At 37.5% G+C, this 17,032-nt stretch overlaps 1 protein-coding gene across 1 annotated transcript in view; it reads right to left on the reverse strand.

The window, feature by feature from the left end:
* The window catches only part of LOC124722933 (haloacid dehalogenase-like hydrolase domain-containing 5), a 130,955-nt gene that overhangs the window by 25,670 nt on the left and 88,253 nt on the right, over positions 1-17,032 (reverse strand). The window contains exon 5 of the mRNA XM_047248093.1: positions 9,275-9,457. Coding sequence (XP_047104049.1) covers positions 9,275-9,457 — 183 coding nt within the window. The remainder of the gene's footprint in view (positions 1-9,274; positions 9,458-17,032) is intronic.

Genomic DNA, 17,032 nt, shown 5'->3' on the forward strand with positions numbered 1-17,032 from the left:
GTAAAATTTGTAAGTGGTAGGTCATTTACGTAAGAAACAACAAAGAACCTAAAATCAAACTGTGGGGTACAGCATGTCTGACTGCTTCAAATTATGAGTGCCAATTGTTGTGTTATTGACATAAACTGAACATTTTGCTTTCACTCATACAGATAAGGTAAAAACCATGAACCTAATGTGCCTACTATTCTATATACAATATTTGAACTTTCACTTTAGGATATCATAATTCAGACAGTCAAAAGCTTTAGTTACATCACAAAATATTTCCAATAGTAGTAATTTCTGATTCTAGTATATCATATGTCTAGAAAAATTTAGAATGTTCATCATATAACACAAACTTTCGTGGTCAGAATTTGTGTCCTTCGACCACTGCCTAAGGCCCACAAAACAAAATTAGCCAAGGAAGTACAATGTTCAGCTGACACTACTTTATGAAATCCAACCTGTTTCCTACTGAGTATGTTTCCTGTACCAAGTGATTATAAAGTCCATTAGATATTATCTTCTTGAACACTTTTAAAATACTGATAGTAATGAGATGGGTTGGTAACCCTTTACTGATGTTTTGTCTCTTTTGAGGAGTGACTTGACAACAGCATGTTTAAGTTACTATGGGAAAGTATTAATGTGGTAAAGATTCACCACATAAATAGCTCGATATACACAGTCCACTCACATTAATGTGAACGCCAGTCAAAAGCCTGAATAACCATCTTTTGCAGCACAGACATGCAAGAAGAATCAGTGACGTTCTGGAAGGTACCAACAGGAATGTGGAGGCATTCTGAATTCAGTGCAATGGTCAGCTACATTACGTTTCTTGGTTGAGGATCCATGGCGTGAACAGCATGACTGAGTTGGTCCCACAGATTGTCGAATGGATTAAAATCCAGGGAGTTTGGTGTTCTTTGAACCACACATGTACACTGCTATCTGTGCGACATGTTGCACTGTCCTGCTGGTAGAACCACTGTGCCGAGAAAAAAATGACCTGCATGTCAGTTTGGATAGGGCCTCAAGGACAGATGTATACTTTCATTGATCCACTATGCCTTCGAGAATAACAAGAACATCCACAAATGTCACGAAAACATTCCTCAGACTATAACACTCCCTCCTCAAGCCTGAACGCTTCTGATAATTGTTGCACGGTCATACACACCAACGGCCAACTGTCTGATAGAGCATAACACATGATCCATCTGAAAAAGCCACCTGTTGTCACTCAGCGGATATCCAGTTGCAGTGCTGACATGCAAATTCCAGCATTTGTCACCAATGAACAAGAGTTAGCATGGGTGCATGAAGTAGGCACCTGTTGTGGAGGTCCATACGCAGCAACATTCACTGATCGCCCATTAAGGAGACACTGTAGGTAGCCTCTTGGTTTATCTGGGCACCCAGATGGTTAGCAGTTGTATGTCTACTTGCTCATACACACCTCCTGATCTTCTGCCCCTCATACACATCTCTGCAACCATCATTCACCCCTCATCTGCTGCCCCTGGTGCACCACAGCTGCCTCAGCACCAGTTTTGGATAGTGCCATTTTGCCATGCACGGTATACTTTAATCACAGCTCACGCAAACTATTTACAAACTTAGCCATTTCAGAAAAGCTTCCTCCCTTCGCCTGAGAGCCAATGATCATGCACTTTTGGATATCAGATAAATCACTCCATTTTCACTTTACAACAATGACTGCACTGTTTCCCGCATTCCCCTGACATGCTTTATATGCCCTTCGCTATTAGTGCTGCCACCTGCCACCTGCCATCTACATCTACGTATATACTGCGCTAGCCACCAAGCAGGGTGTGGCAGAGGGCACTATTTGCGCCAAAGTCATATCCCCCCCCCTCCCCCCCTGTTCCACTCGTGGATCACGCGAGGGAAAAAAGACTGCCTGAACACCTCAGTATGAGCTCTAATCTTATCTTATCTTTGAATGGTGATCACTGCACGATATGAAAGTTGGTGGTAATACTATATGCTCTACATCCTCGACGAAGATCAGATTTTGGAATTTAGTGAGCAGCCCCTTCCGCTTAGCGCGTCGTCTATCTGCAAGTCTGTCCCACTTCATACTGTCTATGAGATTTGTAACGTTCTCACGATGGCTAAATGTACCAGTCACAACTCTTGCCGCTCTTCTTTGGACCTTCTCAATCTCTTGAATCAGACCCAACTGGTAACGGTCCCATACAGACGAACAACACTCTAAGACTGGACGAACTAAAGTATTGTAAGCAATTTCCTTTGTTGAAGGACTGCATTGCTTCAAGAGTCTACCAGTAAACCGCAATCTAGAGTTCGCCTTACCCATTACTTGTGTAATCTGATTGTTCCATTTGAGATCAATTTGAACAGTCACACCCACATACTTGACAGATGTTACCACTTCCAAAGACTGGGCATTTATATTTTTCTCGTACATTAATGGGGATTTTCGCTTTGTTATACGCAGTAGGTTACACTTACTAATATTGAGAGATAACTGCCAGTCATTACACCACACATTTATTTTCTGCAAATCCTCATTGATTTGTTCACAACTTTCGTGTGATACTACCTTCATGTAAACTACAGCATCCTTGGCAAACAGTCTAATGCTGCTGTCAACACCATCATCCAGATTGTTTATGTAAATCGTAAAAAGCAGCGGACCTATTACACTGCCCTGGGGCACACCTGACGTTACGTCCGTTTCTGTTGAAGTCTCCCCATTCAGGACAACATACTGCTCTCTGTCTGTTAGAAAACTTTCTATCCAACCACATATGTCATCGAATAGCCAGTAAGCGCATACTTTTTGGAGCAAGCGACAGTGCGGAACTGAGTTGAACACCTTTTGAAAGCTGAGGAATATGGCATCAACCTGGGAGCCGGTATCTAGAGCCTGTTGTATATCATGCACAAAGAGGGCCAGCTGTGTCTCGCATGACCACTGTTTCCTAAAACTGTGCTGGTTTCTGCAGATGAGCTTCTCAGAGTCTAGGAAGGTCATTATGTCTGAACACAAAATATGTTCCATGATTCTACAACAAATCGATGTCAGTGAAATTGGCCGGTAATTATGTGCACCTGATTTTCTACCCTTTTTATAGATTGCAATGACCTGGGCCTTCTTCCAGTCCCATGGAACTTTCCGCTGTTCCAATGATCTCTGATAGATAAGAATGGGGCTGTATTTTTAGCATAGTCAGCACAAAATCTTATGGGGATGCCGTCTGGGCCAGATCCTTCCTTGGCGTCTAAGATCCTTCCTTGGCATCTAAGGATCTTAACAGTTTTACAATCCCAGATACACTAAACACTATGTCAGCCATCCTTGCATTTGTTCGAAAAATTATTGAAGAATTAAACAGTAACCTATGGTAAGCTACACCTACTGATTATCCCTCGTATTTATAATGTAATGTAATGTAAATAAATATTTACATACATGTGGAAATGACCTAATAAAACTATAAAAACTGCTACCTTCAATGTATTGAGTGTAAATGACACTAATAACCGTAAATACTGAGTACTGTACACTGATAGATGCAGGTACAAAACAAAACCTTTAGCTAACAATAAGAGTTCGAATGTAAAGCACAAATAAGAACTCTACTTTATAGGAACCGTTGGGCTTGCAGTACATGATCACCAAAGCCCACAACAAGCTAAGGGAATTAAGCAGAAGGCGAGGTGAGTTTTATCTTAAACTGTATGTGACAAGGGCTCAGAAGTTGTATTATAACACTGATTTACTAGATACTGTAGTGTAATACTAATTTACCACATATTTTACGTTTGCTTATCTGTTAACGCTCGAAGGTTGTGCTAGTCAAAACATTTACAAGTGAGGTTAGAATCCACTGTCAGTATCACTTTTGCTAATAAAACATATAAAAAACTGCTACCTTCAATGTATTGAGTCTAAATGACACTAATGAACGTGAATACTGAGTACTGTACACTAACATTAAATGATTCACCCTCATATTTATAATGTACACAACAATTAACGTACACGCGAAAAAAGACCTAATAAAACGTATAGAAACTGCTACCTTCAATGCCTCAAGTCTAAATGATACTAATAAACATAAATACTGAGTATTGTACACTGAATTAATTGATAATCCCACATATTAACATCAGTTAAGAACGTAAACAAACGTTTGTGTACACGCAAAACTGTGATTAACAGAAACTTTGCTTTTCCTATTCAGACGCAAATAAAAACTGAATCCTTCAATTTATCAAGTCTACCTGATACTAATGCACAGAAGTACTATAGAATGTACAGCAAAACAATTAAATTACTAGCTAAATTACTTATCTGGTAACACAGCAAGTGAAAAGCTCTCATAGCCAGCGTCAGGGCTGTGAGTGGTTATTACATGCTGCCATCAAATATAAGTGTAGTCACATTAATGGGACTGGACCAAGTATTACTACATTTAGACGAACAACATTTCATTATTTTACAACAGATTTCCTCAAGTTACTTGTACATTTTTTTAAAGAGATTTGATATGACTGAAAACTTCTTTTGGAGATGTAATATGAAGCGGAACTGTATTCCTCAGTTTCTGAGCTATTCAATTTTCTCAACAAAAGCAGATCAGAACATATTCTTACAAAACTACTAGAGCACCAAGCAAAATGCCCTCATGCAACTAAAGCTGAATCACGACTCCTTGAAACATTCGATCTTTCTCCTTTGTGTCTGTCTCACAAATATTGCACGTGATCAGTTTCATACCTTTTTGCAGACAATGTCGTAATTTCCCTCCTTGACCAATCTTCAACTATGAAAAGTCATCAGTATTTACTGAAAAGCAAATGAACTCAAAACAAGGCAGTTTTAATTGTCTTGAGGACAGAAGTAATTTTTTTGTCTTTGTTTGCAGAATACATAAACTGGCAACTGTGCAATAACATTAATTATTAAAAATTCCAAAATTCATACATCACGTACATGCTGTATTTATTGCCTCACTCATAATGTCAAGCAATTACAAATAATAATTTAACTCAAAATATTACATAGAGGATAGTTTTATGAACAAAATACTGTTTCATTGACTATTTAGCAACAAAATGTTTAGTTTATGTCATCCACTGACATATTCAGAGAAAATTATAATGCATCAGGAGGTTGCTTGTAATGAAAAGTTATAATTTCTAGGTTTAAGGCAATTTTTAATATCTCAACAATTATTTCAAGTGTTGATCAGATACTCATACAACAGTCAGGTATTGTTTGGAATAACATTTTGGGGTAACTCTTCAAGTCAAATAAAAGTTTTCAGAGTCCACAAAAAGGGTGCAATCTGCATTTTTATAGTGTGAATGCAATAACACCCTGCAAAAGCCGGTCCAAGAAACTGGATATGTGACTACTGCTTCTCAGTATATTTATTCCTTAGTGAAGCGTGTTGCAAATAATATCTCACTTCATAAAATGAGAAACAAGAACAACCAACATAAAAACTTAAAGGCACTTATTTCAGTGCAGGAAGGAATCCACAATTTAGTTACACACACATTCGAAAACTTGCCAACCGCCATAAGAATTACTGTGGTCATCCAAATTTTAAGCATATTCTTTCTTGAACTTTGAAAGATGTGAAATAAATATGGGTCTCTAATGGAAACATGATGGTTTTTGTTTAAACTTTGGAACAACATATTAATACTGGGTGTACACGTTCCTGTGAGATAATTCTTCAGATAATATTTAAATTGCTCATAAATACCTTTGAAGTCAGTACAGTTTTCTCATAGTGACTATATCTGATAGTTTTAGATAAGATTTTCTACTGCAACTGGAAAGACTTTTTAGCTCTTAAGCAGCTTGTAAATAATGGCTCAAATGGTGGGGTCACAATTTTCACAAGCATTACTCCCATGCTGAGTGGCAACTGATATTCCATGATAGGATCTTCTTAGTGAGCCATACATTATGCAGCCACAGTCAAGTTGGAATGGATGTAGGCCTTGTAAAATGGTAAATGGTGAAATGTGTTGGCTCACTTTTACACTACAAGTAGGTAACTACTCTGCAATTCACAATTCATAATCCGGAAGTCAATGTACAGTGCGTGGCAGAGGTTACCCTGTAAAACTACTTGTCATTTCCTTTCCTGTTCCACTTGTAAATAGAGTGAGGGGAAAGAGACTGACTGTATGCCTCCATATGAGACCTAATATCTCTTTTCTTATCTTCATTGTCCTTATATGCTCTTTCACTGAGTCTTGCAAGACTCAGCAGAAGAGCGCCTCTGAAGATGTCCAGTGCAGTCCTGGATGTCCAGTGCATCAGGAACGAAGAGTTACTTGGACCACAACATCACATCCCGAAAAGTTTACCGACAGTGAAACAATGTTGTCAGAATGGGGAACAATCACTACAGGTATACTATAGGGATCAATCTTCAGGGTGCTGTTCTTGTCGGCATTGTCATTGTCATTGTTATTGTTATTGTTATGTCCAAAAATGCAACTATTATAACCATGCCTAATGGAGAGACTGCAACACTTGGAAATGTACATAAAATTTACTTGAAAATTAATAACTGTTTCCCTGCAAATGGGCTGTCATAGACTAAGATAAAACATAATACATACATTACTGTATGTATTACACAGGACAAGGCCATATCAACAGAAAGCCATTACAAGCAATACTATTACACCATAAAAGAAATTTAAAGTCACGCTTATTATTTTTAATACAGTGGACTCTTTATTATGCGTGTAATTGGGAACTTGAAAACCACAGATAATTGAATTCTGTAGATAACCTGCAATTAAAGGTAAGGTATTAGAGTTGTTCGAAAACAAAAATTAACTACAATGTCATTATTAAAATCACTTAATTAATTTTTATTATAAATTCTACTTTATTCTTCGTACTTTGTGTGAAAATACAGTACTTACAAAGAACAGAGTGCAAGCCAGTTTCAAGTTACACTACATGACTTTGAAACAAAATAGTTTTGAATTTATTTCTGTCCCACTGAGGTAGCTTGTCTTTTACATATCACACTACGAATTTTATGCAATACCAACTAGTCAGAAAGAGGAGCATCTTCTTGCTGCTCCCGGTAGTCTAGTAACCCTTTGGACCATTGAAGTGCTGATGCACAATTGATTGCTGTTTCTGAAATTAGATGATTGTTGTCATCTTTGTCACTGTCATTCACCACCTCAGATTTTCCTTGTACTCGCTGAACAATAGCACTGTCACCCAACATATCATGACCTGGCTCTGTGTGGCCCACGTCACACCATTCAGAAGCATTTTCTTTGTCAACAGTGTCACACCCTGGAGTACTTTTAAAAACAACAGCTAACATTGGTAATGAGCAATCTTGTTCATCATTGGAATCACTGATTTCATCAGTTTTAGGACTGATGATTTCTATGAATTAGTTATGGTTGATTGCTTTACCTTACTCCACACCTCCAACATTTCACACATTGCATCTAGCACAGTCAATTGTTTCCAAAATGTTTGAAGATTGCTGCCCTCATCAAAAAGTTTTTGTAGCAGATTTCCTCTATAAATTTTCTTCAAAGCAGCAATCCAGTGGCTGAATTAAGGCTGTCACATTAGGGGATAAATATTTTACAAATATCATCAATTTCAGAACAAGCTAATTTGGATGGGATGGTGCATTGTCCATTAACAATAAAGCCTTGCAGGTAGACCCTTCAATCTTAAATGTTCTTATACCTGTGGCACAAAACAATTATGGAACTATGTTTGAAATACTGTGCAGTTCATCCAAGCCCCTATTTGGTGAAAATAATGGATAGGTAAATTGTGCATTTCTTTTCCTTTGAAACAGCATGGTCTTTTAGCTTCGCCTATTACACCAAGCTTAACTTTATGTGATCCCATACCATTAGCACAACACAGTTATCCTTTGCTTACTTGATTTATGACTAGGCACACTACACTTTGTCTTTTGAGAGCTAAAGTCTTTGCTGATAGACAGTTCCAAAACACCCCAGTTTCATCCACTTTGTATATTTGCCTCAGCTCTAAATATTCTCATGCAATAAACTCTTTGATATCATTACAAAATTCAGAAACAGCCTTATTATCTGCATTTAGCTTTTCTCCTCGGATGGCAATCTCCCAGATACCATGAAGCTGTTTAAATATTGTCAGCCACCCAGAAGATTCATTAAAATCTCCTTCAATCCCTAAGCGTTTAAAGAAAAATTGGGGTTGTTTGGCACATATTGGACCAGATACTTGCGTGCCCTCTGCTCTGTTTTGCTGAAACAATTGCAATATGGCTTTATCCAGTTCTGCACATGTAGGCATTTTCATAGTTTCCTGCTTTGACAAACTTTTAAATCAGTCAGAACTGTTACCAAACTGCACTATTTTGTCTTTGATTTTTCCAAATATCACAGATCACAGTTTCATCCACATTGTAAATCAATGCCAGATACCGCTTATCAATACTGCCTTCCTCAAGCTTGTGTATTATTTCCAATTTCTGCTGTATCATCAGCACAATGCATTATCAGTTTTCGGAAATTGTTCAGCACTAACAGAAACAAAATGACTACAATATCCGCCACAACAATACAGTCCAGAACTTGAAGTTTTCAAGCAGCATATTGTTTACGATATTCATGTTGTAACATGACATTACTGTTCACAGATAACTACTAAATGTTCACAGGCAACTACTACTAGGAAAAGGAATTTTCAACAGTTTAAAAAAAATAAATAAATAAATAAATAAATAAATAAATAAAATAAAAAATAAACAAGAGTATACTGTACTATTTAACTAACTAACAATGAAGATTTTAAGCTGTAAAAGCATTTGTTGAAGATTTAGTTTGAAGACATTATGGGAAACAAATAGAATGTTTTTTGTAAATAATTGTTACTTACATACATTTTAATGACAGCACAGAATAGGAAACACTGGACACAATGTGAGATAAATACATAAAAAAGGAAGCCTATTAGGGTGTTCAGTGGTTTTTTAACATATCTGTACCTTCCCTCATCCATTTTTCCATTTGAGTTTTACAGACATAAACCAGCATCAAATATCTGCAGATAATCAATCAATTAAAAAAAAAATACCATTCATTCATATAATCTATACCTTCTTTCACTGTATCATTGTATTACTTTTAAGTACACTGAAAAATGTCTATGGCATATCAGAAATAAAAGGGCTTCACTGGAAAACATTTATTTTCATGCACCATATTTAAAATAAAATTTACTTACCCTATCCCATACAGCCTCTGAGGGTATGTTGTTAAATCAGCTGCCAGTGAAATTAAAATATTATTTGAATAATAGTACGTTATTTCACTTGGCTTTCCTACTAGTGCGGAATATATAATGTCCATACCACTTATTTTTTTGTAGAGTGCTTCTAAGCATGTCAGGAATGCTCCGTGACCAAACCTAGTTAACAAGAAACAAACTGTCACTGTATTTTTTTGAAGATAGTATTCCCTGTACAGAATGATTTAGGCAGAAAAAACTGAACCTTGTAGGAACCTATGAATTCACAAGAATGTTTATTTTACCTATAAGAAAGAAGTCATTACAAAATTACGGTACTGAAAAATTTTTCGGCCAACCAGCTGTATACAAAATATAAGAGCTTAAGTGTTTTGTTGGAGACCTCATCTCAAATGTATTAATTGCCTAAAGTCATTTGACAAAAACTGGATCAGATTTTCCTGTGTGTGTCATGTCAACACTGACTTCTCAGCATCCAGCAACAAAACACAGATCTTATATCAAAGGGACGTTTTCAGTATATATAATGAAGATTGGGCTGTTAAACTCCAGGTATACATTCTACAAAAAATCATGTCACTGGCAGAAAACCAATGACTGTGCAATTGACTCTGTAGGGTGTACGAAAGTACTTTCGACATCAGCCACATGTTAATAGGATGAATAAGGACACTGGCTTTCACTTTACCTAGATGTTTTACCTTTTGGTAGTGAGACTAAGGCAAATAATAATTGCCTGTGATGTAAGCACAACACAGATAATCATTTCCAAAATGATGCAGTACTAAAAATGTTAGCTAACTTAGCACTTTGTCTACAGTGGTCCCAGGGTTGATGATACTCTAAAGGTCTCTCTCTCATCCCCCAATCACTCATTCAAAATTGTTTTATTTCTGTCTTTTGGGTACATTTCCCACTCACAAATCAAGTATCATGACCCACAAACCAACAGGGTGCACAAATTTCTTTGGTAATGAATATGCTTCTGCAGCCATTGTTATGACAGTGGCCAAAATATGGGAGAATTTTACATAGTGACAATGTTCTCACATACCCAGAAGAAATTTATTTGTTCCAAATTATTGAGAGTTTGTATGCTGAACAACAAAAATAAAAATCATCAACTAACATTGAACTGATCTAAAAGGAAGTAAAGAACAAAAAACCACAATCTGGTTTTCTTGTGTGAGAGAGAGCACTGTGGTGTGCTAATTCAGATAATACGAAACACACATTCATGATCCAAAACTCAATGCAAGAACTTTAACATATGCAAACAGTCATATAACTTTGGGGGAAACCACCATTGTACAGATTCGACTGAAAGAGTTTAAACCTAAAACAATGAACAGTCCAGGTAGGAAATCAATAATATTATGAAAAGGATAAACTGCAGACAGTGTTCAGAAAACCACACACACACACACACACACACACACACACACACACACCCACACCCACCCCTCACAGAGTGGCTGGAGATGTGCTGGCTAGTGTGAATGTATGTTCTTTTTCTTTTCTAAAGTAGGCTCTGATCAAAAGCTAAATGTGTAATAGTCCTCATTGTAAGTAAAGACAAAAAATGTTATTCATTATTTTATCCAATATGTATGTTGAATGTGTATTTGTCTCTATTCTATTTTCCAGTTTCTTATGTTAATAAAATGCCAAAGTAGTGTGACCACAACTGTATGAAAAAGTCTAGTGAGCTTCCAAATAAGATTTCCATTCCTTAAGAGTATAAATCACACGGCAAAATATCGCAGCCAAATTGTAAGAGTTATTATGAGAGGCTTATTTTAAACAAATGTATCTCCTCCACCATAAATAGATAATCTTTGTTAAAATAAAGTCTGATATTTTAGATCATACAAGTAGTGGCACAAAAAATGACCAACAAAGCTTAAGTATAGAACACACATAAGTAGAGTCAAAGGGCTACTGAAAAAACTTTAAGAATTAAATATAACTGATTGAAAGGACACAACTGAAGTATTTACAGTCAACACACTGAACACTTTCTCTCAATTCATATTCTCCACTACAATCATCTTATGTCAGAACTGACTATCTAAATTCATCTCCTAAGCTGTGTGGTCAGTGCGGCTGACTGTCATACGGAGGACCTGGGTTCAACTTCCGGTACTGCCAGGGATTTTACATTGATGGAAGGACTGGAACGGGGTCCACTCAGCCTTGTGTGGCTGATGATGACATGACAGTCGGCAGGCTTGATTGGCCCATTAATGGCCAGAATGCAAACCTTTACCTTTACCTTTACCTTTGTTTCCAATAAACTACTGCTATATCTATGCTGACAGAGTGTTCTGCGTATTTAATTCTGAAAATATTTTGTAATGTGGTGGTAATGAAGCATAATGTTGCTCATCTGTTGTTGATAAAATTTAGAAGACAGCAGGCAAATTCTGAACACACCTAAATAAACTCTTCATAAACACCAACGATTTACCTTTACAGGATAATATTTTTGCAACTGGACCACTACTTATTATCTTTACAGAAGAGAATCAGTGAATTTTATGTGAAGCAATTATCGAAATGACATTGGTGATCTAACATCCCCTATCCTGCATCAATTAAAATAACACAATGACCACTTTCATAGAAACTGTTATTCCTCACATATTACTTAATGAAAACAGCCCATTATTACCAGTTTACAGAAAAATCTCATTCTTGAGTTTATTACATGAATAACACTCAAATGGGATGGATGACTTTCTGTAACTTCTTCACTGGTTGAGTACCTTTTGCTAAAACATAAGCAACGTCTAATTTCAGCTGTACACTATGTTCACATGCCTTATATTGTGAACAGTGTCATGTTATATAGCACTAAAAGTACCAGTTTGATCAAACCATAAAAATGATACATGTAAATTTCTTAGAGCATTGTACTTAGTCTCAACCACTTAAAAAAAACTGGGTTTTGTTGCAAACCAATAAACATTACAAAAACTGCAAACTGGAAATACCTCCAACTGAAGAAAACAGCCCATGTCCTAGCCACATATATGCTAGGGAGGCATCTTCAATCGAAGTAGTTCAAAAGAGGTTCAATTTGGGCCATGATGGGTCTTAAAAATTACAACTTCTTTTTACCACAACCAGCCATTCATTCTCTCACTTACATATTACTTCTCTACTTAAAATAGAAGAAACCGAATATCAAATACCTCTCATGTATTATGCTGGAGAATGGTGTAGATGTAATAGCAATACACGAGACCCACACTAAGGCCAATGCAGATCTTTAAAACGATAGGAAAAATGTAGACTGTACTCAGGGCCATATTTAGGGTGTGTGTTGCTGCCATGCAGTCATTTATTTTATGGCCCCCTTCCTAAACTACACCACTGTCATTCATTTATGGACTACCACCAACAAATCTCCATAATCATTAACTTCAACTTTAATCTTTATTGAAGTGTAACTACCACATAAACAACAAACTTGGCCACAATCTGTGGTAAAAATACAAAGAAAATCACTACAGTTTAATAGCCTACATCCAAATTACTTCACTTACAGGTAGACTAGTGGTAAAATATGAGTTTAATGACAGGTAGAAATATTTGCCAACACTTTGCCAATAAATTATCGAATGCCTAAATGCTCATGCAATGCACATTAAAATCAAACTTAAAAATTATTTTTCAGTGGCAACATTTTGCCACCCCCAAAATTTTGACATCCTGTGCAGTTGCTCATGCCTAAATACAGCTCGGGCTGTACTATTGCTGGGAATGGAATTGCTACAGATGTCAAGTCATAACAGATGGATTTCAAATCAACCCACAAAAAGAGATCAGGAGATATATTTGTTCTGGCAGTTGAGCTAGCCAAAATCACTGTGGTTAATATCTACAAACCTTTGGAGTCTGCTGCCTTACAGTCAGTAAATAAAAACCATTAGTACATCAATTCTGCTAAGCTGCTGATATGGAAACTATGCCACATTCATTCAAGTCCTGGCACTCCTTTAGCCTGAGAAAGTGGAAGAGTATGGTTTGGATTATAATATATCACGAAACCTCGTGTTGTCCACCTGAGTGACATCTTCACACAGCATATGTAAGTCACAAATGCTCAGTGCTACTAATTACAACTGTACAATTGCAGTCAAACACATGAGCCACCCAAACTGAAGACATGAAACTATGGGATTTTCATAGAACACCGAATCAAAGATAGCACATAAGCATCCTGAATGGGGTGAAACTGCTGTGGTCAAACTCATAATCGAGTCACTGTTAATGTTGGATAAAAAAAATAGGAGCAGTTGTGTCATCTTGAATCAACTTGTTATGGAGCTAAGAATTTAGGTGCCACATGGTTACTTTTACTTAGTATTGGTAAAGGAATGTCTACACTGGATGCTCAAAGCATGCAGAGAAGACTGTTGTGTTGTCATACAAGTTGATAAACACTTGTGGCATAGTACTGGAAAGCCTGGTAAGCACTGGATCTCTCTTGGCAGTAGGTTACAGCTCAGGTCACTGACAGCAGCATCAGTACTGAATATGTGGTATGAAATAAAGTCTTTGGTATATTTCCCATTTAAGGTTACTTTAGTATATTTACCATTTAAGGTTACTGCTGTCACAGCTCACTCAATTATATATGAATGTGTATGAGCCTCTTTAGGAAATGGCATCAGTGAGTTGCAAGAACTAGTGAAGCTGCCTCTCTGGGCTTAAAAAATATGCACATAAAACCCACAGTACAATGCAGTCAAGGGTGACACAAAATTATGCTTCCAGCTAAATGAATGAGAATTTCATGACTGAGAACAAGAGTTATAAATTAGCGATCCAAAGTAGAAACAAGATGGTTGCGATAGGAAGTTCACTTAAAATGTTACGGTTCACAAGAACATGCAACTTGGTTGTTTATAGAGGAGAACAACTGCCTTCTTTTCCTTGTGCCTTTGCCCTGCATCTGCACAGAGTCAGTATGGTTATTAACGGATTTGGTATAATTAATTTAAGGGATATCCTGTTGCCACACCATTGCCCCCCCCCCCCGGATGGAATGAGTGTACCCCCAACTGTCAGCATGTAGAGCGATTCATGTGAAAGTGTGCAAAGGTTTTCGAAATGTTTGGTTTGCAAACTGTCTAACTGAGGCAGGACTTGTTTACAAGCCCAGGATTCACCTAAACAGATGTGGGGAAATGCTTAAAAACCACATCCACACTGGCGGGCACACCGACCCTCAACATTAATCCTCTGGGCAGATTCGATCCAGGGCCTGCACACCTCACCGGGCAGATTCGATCCAGGGCCGGCACACCTCACCATCTACATACAGCTGTCCAGGTGGGTGCAGGAGGACAAATATATGAACAAGATATTCAATTGTCTGTCATAAATTCAGATCCTGTTAATTAACTTTAGCTTCATGCTCTGCATATCCCCTAATTACAAGAAATCCCCACTCTGAAAATGAGGAAGATTGAAGTGTAATTAAGAAGATCCAGGATGATACACATGGTGATGCATAGTATGTACTTTGAGTTCAGCTCAGTCTTCAAGGATGCCAATACAGTCAAACCACATTACATGGTCAGAGTGCTGCATATCAGAAAGTAGTGCACTTTTTTATAAGAGCAACACTGAAAAAATGTTATAATAATCTGTAAAGTATACATTTTGAGTAGGTACAATTACAATTTATAGGCTGCAGAGCTTCATTTAACAATAAGTGGCAACAAAAATTTTAGTGTAGAAGATGTAAATTGTGGTGTCACTGCAAGGCACCACACTTGCTCTGTTGTAGGCTTCAAACCAGCCGCGGTCCGTCAGTACATGTCGGACACGCGAGTCACCACTGTCGACGCTAGCAGACCGAGCACCGCCACTTGGCTGGTCTTACTAGACAAGCTAGCGCACTGCCCAGTTCTACAGCCGACTTTAATAGGAATGGTTCACTTGTTATAGCTTCAGAGATCTCATTTGCAGAGACGCTAGTTAGCATAGCCTTCAGCTAAGTCAGCAGCTACGACCTAGCCAGGCGCCACATACAGTTTATGCATTGCCAATTGATCTATATGTGTGAAGCAATCAGAATTGTAAAGTAGTATTCGCAGTTCAGTCTATAACTGCACTTGTAAATATTACTGTACAAAGCCAAGATCGACGTTCATCGCTGATGCTGAATTAAAGCTACGTATTTAATTGTATTTCTCTCTACTTACTTCTAATCACCTAAGATGTTCCAGGTACATCCCGTCAAGTGTAGTTCATTGATCCTCACATCAGCCTATGTGATCAACGCATGCAATAATGGCCACCCCTTGTGATCAGACTAAGAGTCAAATTGCGTGACTCAGCCAGGTCACCCTTTTTCCATGAGGCCCATAGTTCCGCCTCATACACAACATAAATACGCACAAAAATTCTGAAATTATTTTAGAATCAGACACAAATTCCATATTATTTTATTTATTATTTATTCATGGAAGTCTAACCTGTTATAATTATAAACTCGGGGCACCGGTATTCAGTTCAAAAGTGGAGGTAACAACACTGGTAGTTAGACAGGAATTGCAGAATGTTGAACTTAACCAACTGTTGGAATACATAATGGAAATGAATTATAATCTTCACCAACAAATTGATGAATTAAAACCAAAAAAATTGATGACATTTAATGGCAAATAGAAAATCAAATTAAGAAGAGCAGTCTTGAGTGTGGTGTTGCAGTCACATATGTGGAAAGAACCCATTGATAAATTCATGGAAAATAGGTAGAGTTCCATAATGAAGTTCACAGAGAAGAGAATGAAATAAAGACCAAAAACGAATGTAATCAAAAAACAGAATGAGGAAGCTTGAAAGGATAATAAAACGTAACTTGATTAATTCGAAGACAAAATAAACAGACAATATGCAGAAGCTCCCAAAACTAAAGAGATGTTCAAAAATGAGAAGTCGCTTGTGAATTTTGTAGCTGGTGTACAGAAACAATATACAAACCTGGAAGCCGAAATCAAGAAAGTACAACTGGCCGCTGCAGATAGGAGCCATTGTCAGCCCGAGTTAGATGAGCACCTGTTGGAAAAGAAAATCAATACAACAGTGCAAGAAAAATGTCACTATCTGGTAAGTGCAATTCTAAAGATGGCTGTTGATGTTAGTATTAGTACCTGTAAGTTTCAAGAATACAAACTGACCATGGATCACACTAAGCTGGATTAATGCGACAGTTCAAACAGGTGTTTCTGTCAGTGCACATAGAAAAAGCACAAAATAGATATCTGCATAAACAATTTGGAGGATGGCCCACATACATGGGGTATAAGGTTAGAAAGACAATTTTCCACCACACAGTTCACAGGACAGCTATTAGTAAGTTTCAGATGTGATCCACTACAAAACTGAAGCTATGGAACCGGGATCAAAATTACCAATCCAGAAAGTGAAATGTCGTGTGGCTAGGGCCTCCTGTTGGGTAGACCGTTCGCCTGGTGCAAGTCTTTTGAGTTGACGCCACTTCAGCAACTTGCATGTCAATGAGGATGAGATGATGATGATTAGGACAACACAACACCCAGTCCTTGAGCGGAGAAAATCTCCGACCCAGCCGGGAATCGAACCCAGGCCCCTTGGCATGACATTCTGTTGCACTCATCACTCAACTACTGGGGTGGACCAATCCAAAAAATGAAAGTTGACATTGGATGGGAAATAATGGTCCAACTTTCATGG

Source organism: Schistocerca piceifrons, chromosome X, assembly GCF_021461385.2.
Source record: "Schistocerca piceifrons isolate TAMUIC-IGC-003096 chromosome X, iqSchPice1.1, whole genome shotgun sequence".
In the NCBI taxonomy this organism is placed as follows: Eukaryota; Metazoa; Arthropoda; class Insecta; order Orthoptera; family Acrididae; genus Schistocerca; species Schistocerca piceifrons.